This window comes from Colobus angolensis, unplaced genomic scaffold (genome assembly GCF_000951035.1).
Source record: "Colobus angolensis palliatus isolate OR3802 unplaced genomic scaffold, Cang.pa_1.0 Scaffold95, whole genome shotgun sequence".
Taxonomy (NCBI): Eukaryota; Metazoa; Chordata; class Mammalia; order Primates; family Cercopithecidae; genus Colobus; species Colobus angolensis.
The window spans coordinates 1,516,898-1,521,075 of NW_012123487.1; the positions used below are offsets into that span (position 1 = coordinate 1,516,898).

General features: G+C 39.5%; 1 protein-coding gene across 1 annotated transcript in view; it reads left to right on the top strand.

Annotated features, from left to right (window-relative positions):
* The window catches only part of NHEJ1 (nonhomologous end-joining factor 1), an 87,783-nt gene that overhangs the window by 3,564 nt on the left and 80,041 nt on the right, over window positions 1–4,178 (top strand). Inside the window, exon 3 of the mRNA XM_011932234.1 lies at window positions 250–462. Coding sequence (XP_011787624.1) covers window positions 250–462 — 213 coding nt within the window. The remainder of the gene's footprint in view (window positions 1–249; window positions 463–4,178) is intronic.

A 4,178-nucleotide genomic window follows, 5' to 3' on the forward strand; every position in this document is an offset into this window, starting at 1 on the left:
GCCGAATATATTATTTGATCTAGATAGACCTTTTTTTTTTGCCCCAGGCAGAATTTTGAAGTAGGCCAGTTGATCTTTGTGACTCTCTTCTTTTTGTTTTCTTCTTTCCCGTTGTGATGTTTTTATCTTCTCTCCCCTTCCTCTCATGTCCATTGTCTTCATGTTAACCAGTGCTTTCCTTTGCTGTTACTTATGAGGGAATTAGTTTCCTATTAGCACCCTTACTGTGTACCACTGCTGTCTCTTTAGGAGCTGAACAAGCGGCTCACTGCTCCTCCTGTGGCTTTCCTCTGTCATTTGGATAATCTGCTTCGCCCATTGTTGAAGGACGCTGCTCACCCTAGCGAAGCTACCTTCTCCTGTGATCATGTGGCAGATGCACTGATTTTACGGGTGCGGAGTGAGCTCTCTGGCCTCCCCTTCTATTGGAATTTCCACTGCATCCTAGCTAGTCCTTCCCTGGTAAGTGCAATTTGAATATGGGGTTGGGGGAGGGATGCCAGTTGCTTTGAGATGAAGCTTTAGGTGCTTTTATTTTTTTTGCAAACTTTGTTTGAAATTCTCCAGTCAGAAAACTTTCCTTGACTAGACAGAAGACAAAAAGGATTCTTGACTGTTACATCCTTTCCTTGCAAAAGGAGCAGAGTATTGAGTGTCTTTTTGCATTAATTAATTTATTCAGCTTTTTTTTTTTTTTGAGACAGAGTCTTGCTGTGTTGCCCAGGCTGGAGTGCAGTGGCGCGATCTTGGCTCACTGCAAGCTCCCTCTTCCCGAGTTCACGCTGTTCTCCCGCCTCAGCCTCCCAAGTAGCTGGGACTACAGGCACCTGCCACTGCGCCCGGCTAATTTTTTGTATTTTTAGTAGAGATGGGGTTTCACCATTCACAGGATGGTCTCAATCTCCTGACCTTGTGATCCACCTGCCTTGGCCTCCCAGAGTGCTGGGATTACCGGCACGAGCCACTGTGCCCAGCCAATTTATTCAGCATTTTATAAGCATCTACTATGGGCTAATTGTTGGTTATCCAGACCTGAAACAATATAGCCTCTTCCTGGAGTTCATAATCTAGTGAGAAGACAAACAGGAAATTATGATAAAGTATGATAGGTTCTTTGATTGAGGTAGACCCTGGATGGTTGAGGATTGGAGAAAACCTCTTTGAAGAGACTCTTACTGAGCTGAGTTTTGAAGATGAGTAGGATAAAATAAATAGAAAAGTCATTGTAGGCAAGAGGTGTAGAGATGTGTAAGTGAGGGGCAAGTTCGGGAACTTCATGACTGCTGTGTAGATAGGAAGGCATGAGAAATGAGGGAGGCAGTGGCCAGATCTTGAAGGATTCTAATGAGTTTGGATTTTATCTCAAAGGCAACAGGATTCACTGAAAAACTTTAAACAGGAATTTTATATGATCCAATTCATGGTTTATGAGGAATATTCTGGCAACAGGGTAGAATATGTACCAGTGTTAGGTACCTTTCTAAACATTATCTCATCATTTAATCCTTGCAACTGTCCTTCAGGATAAGTATTATTGTCCCTGTTTTTCAGAGTAGGATACTGAGATTGAAAGTAACTTGTCCAAAGCCATCAGCTTATGAATAAATGAGCTGGAATTAGAATCTCAGAATAGTCTGGTCCAAAGCCTCATTTTTAGAGAGTAGGGGGATAATATCCTCTACTAACTCATAGCTTTATGTTTCCCAAGATATTTTATTAGAAATTAAGAGTGGACGTTAAAGACTAGTTTTCTGGAATAACAGACAGGGTTTCAGTCAGTAGCACTTAGGGGACAGGGTCTTCTTTGCGAAGCCTAAGAGTATAGATTTGTTAGCAGAGGGATCGGAAGACAAGAGGACATCATTTTTTTCTTCTTTAGTCTCCCACAGGGGATGTGATGCTTTGGCATCAATAGAAGACTAGATAGAAAGACTTTGAGAAACTGTTTGCTGATGTTTATTTTTGATCTGGAGCCCAGTAAAACTAGAACTGAGTGCTGAGAGAATTACTTACTCATTTATTAACTTCTAAGGCCTATCAACAGTGCTTAGCATATACTCACATTTGTTTATTTTAATTGAATTTCTTGTGAAATATTCCATCTTGCAAATAAATAAATAAAATTTAAAAAATAAAAAATAAAATTAAAATTTTTTTTTTGTAGAGATGGGGGTCTCTCTGTGTTGACCAGGGTGGTCTCGAATTCCTCACCTCAAGCAATCCTCCTGCCTTGGCTTCCCAAGGTGTTTGGATTACAAGCCTGGCCCCATCCCATATTTTATCTATTTCATTTAAAACATTTAAACTTTCTAAGTAACACCAGGGGGCAGTGTTTCCTCAATAATGTTTGTTCTGGGACCAAACCATTTGGGTGACCTTTGGGGAATCCCTGGCAATAGCTAGTCTCATTTTGCATTACATGGACCTAGAAATGCAGAATACGCAGTGTGATTGTGGAGGCAGTTCTCCTTGGAGGCTCATGGACTCTAATAGTTTCTTCTTTCAAAAGAATACAGTAAGGAACACTTATGTTCCTTACAGTATAATGATATTACAATTATAATATATAATATCTATATTATAATATAGATTAGAATATAAATATATGTAATATATAATACATATTATGTTAAAATATGTTATATTAATCTATATTAACATAATATATAATGATATAATGTAATATATATTATATAATATGTAATGATATAATATAACATGTAATATAGAATACAATATAATATAAAAGTATGTAAAGAAAAACTAGCTATTCTAGGCCAATTCCTCTAATTGGGGAACTACATTAAAGGAAAGAGACATCAGTGTTTAGGGAGGGATGATCTTGGTTTACCATAGGAAGAAATTAGATTTGAGCAATTGATGAACAATTGTGCTTCGAGTTAAAATAAAATACTTACCATTAAAAGAATGCCCCCCTAGGGAAATGCCTGAACCTGAGAGAGCTTTATATGGAAAAAGAGCCAGTGGACACGGGTAAGGATGTAGGTGGATACTATTTCAGGCTTGTGTGTATGTCTGTAAGGTCACACAGTCATAATTTTTGTTTGTAACCCATTCTTGTGATTGTTTTCATTTAATTTTTTTGAATGAGTAATTCTTGAAAAAGGCAAACATTTCAAACAGCATTTAAGTGTATACAGTGAAAAAATAGATCTTTCTACCCCTTTCCCTAGTCCCTCCTTTTCTTTTTCCAAAGCAACTACCAATATCAGCTTCTTGTGAATTCTTTTTTTTTTTGAGACGGAGTCTCGCTCTGTCGCCCTGGCTGGAGTGCAGTGGCCGGATCTCAGCTCACTTCAAGCTCCGCCTCCCAGGTTTACGCCATTCTCCTGCCTCAGCCTCCAGAGTAGCTGGGACTACAGGTGCCTGCCCACCATGCCCGGCTAATTTTTTGTATTTTTAGTAGAGACGGGGTTTCACCATGTTAGCCAGGATGGTCTTGGTCTCCTGACCTCGTGATCCACCCAACTCGGCCTCCCAAAGTGCTGGGATTACAGACATGAGCCACTGCACCCGGCCTGTGATTTTTAATGGCAACATAGCATTTAATTTCATGAATGTATCATATATTTAATTGATCTGCTATTAGTAGACACCTAAGTCTTTTGTTGTTATGTACGGTAACTATCCTTGTATTTACTTTTTCTGCATGTAAATGTCATCTTAGACCACTCGGCCATCCTGACACTCTGCATGTAAATGTGTGAGTAAATTCCCTTAAGTGGAATAGCTGGGTCAAGGAATATATGTATCTTTTAATCTTGCCACATAACATAATGCCAAATTGTCTTTCAGAGACATTATGCAGCTTAACTCCTTCCAGTTATACAGAAAATAGGAGAATACCGGTTCCTCATACTTCTCCAGCATAACATACTCACATTAACAAGCTAATGGTTCCTAAGTCTGCAAGGGTGTTATGGAATATGTTAGGTTTTGGGTCTCTGTTTGCTTGCTTGCTCTCTCTCTCTCCCTCTCTCCCCCTCCTTTTCTTTCTTTTTCTTTCGAGATGAAGTCTCATCATATTGCCCAGGTTGAATTCCTCAGCTCAAGCGATCCTCTCACACTGGCTTACCGAAGAGTTGGAATTATAGCATAAGCCTCCGCGCTTGGCCCCAGGTCTCTGTGTTCTAACACTGAGTCCATCTTCATTTATG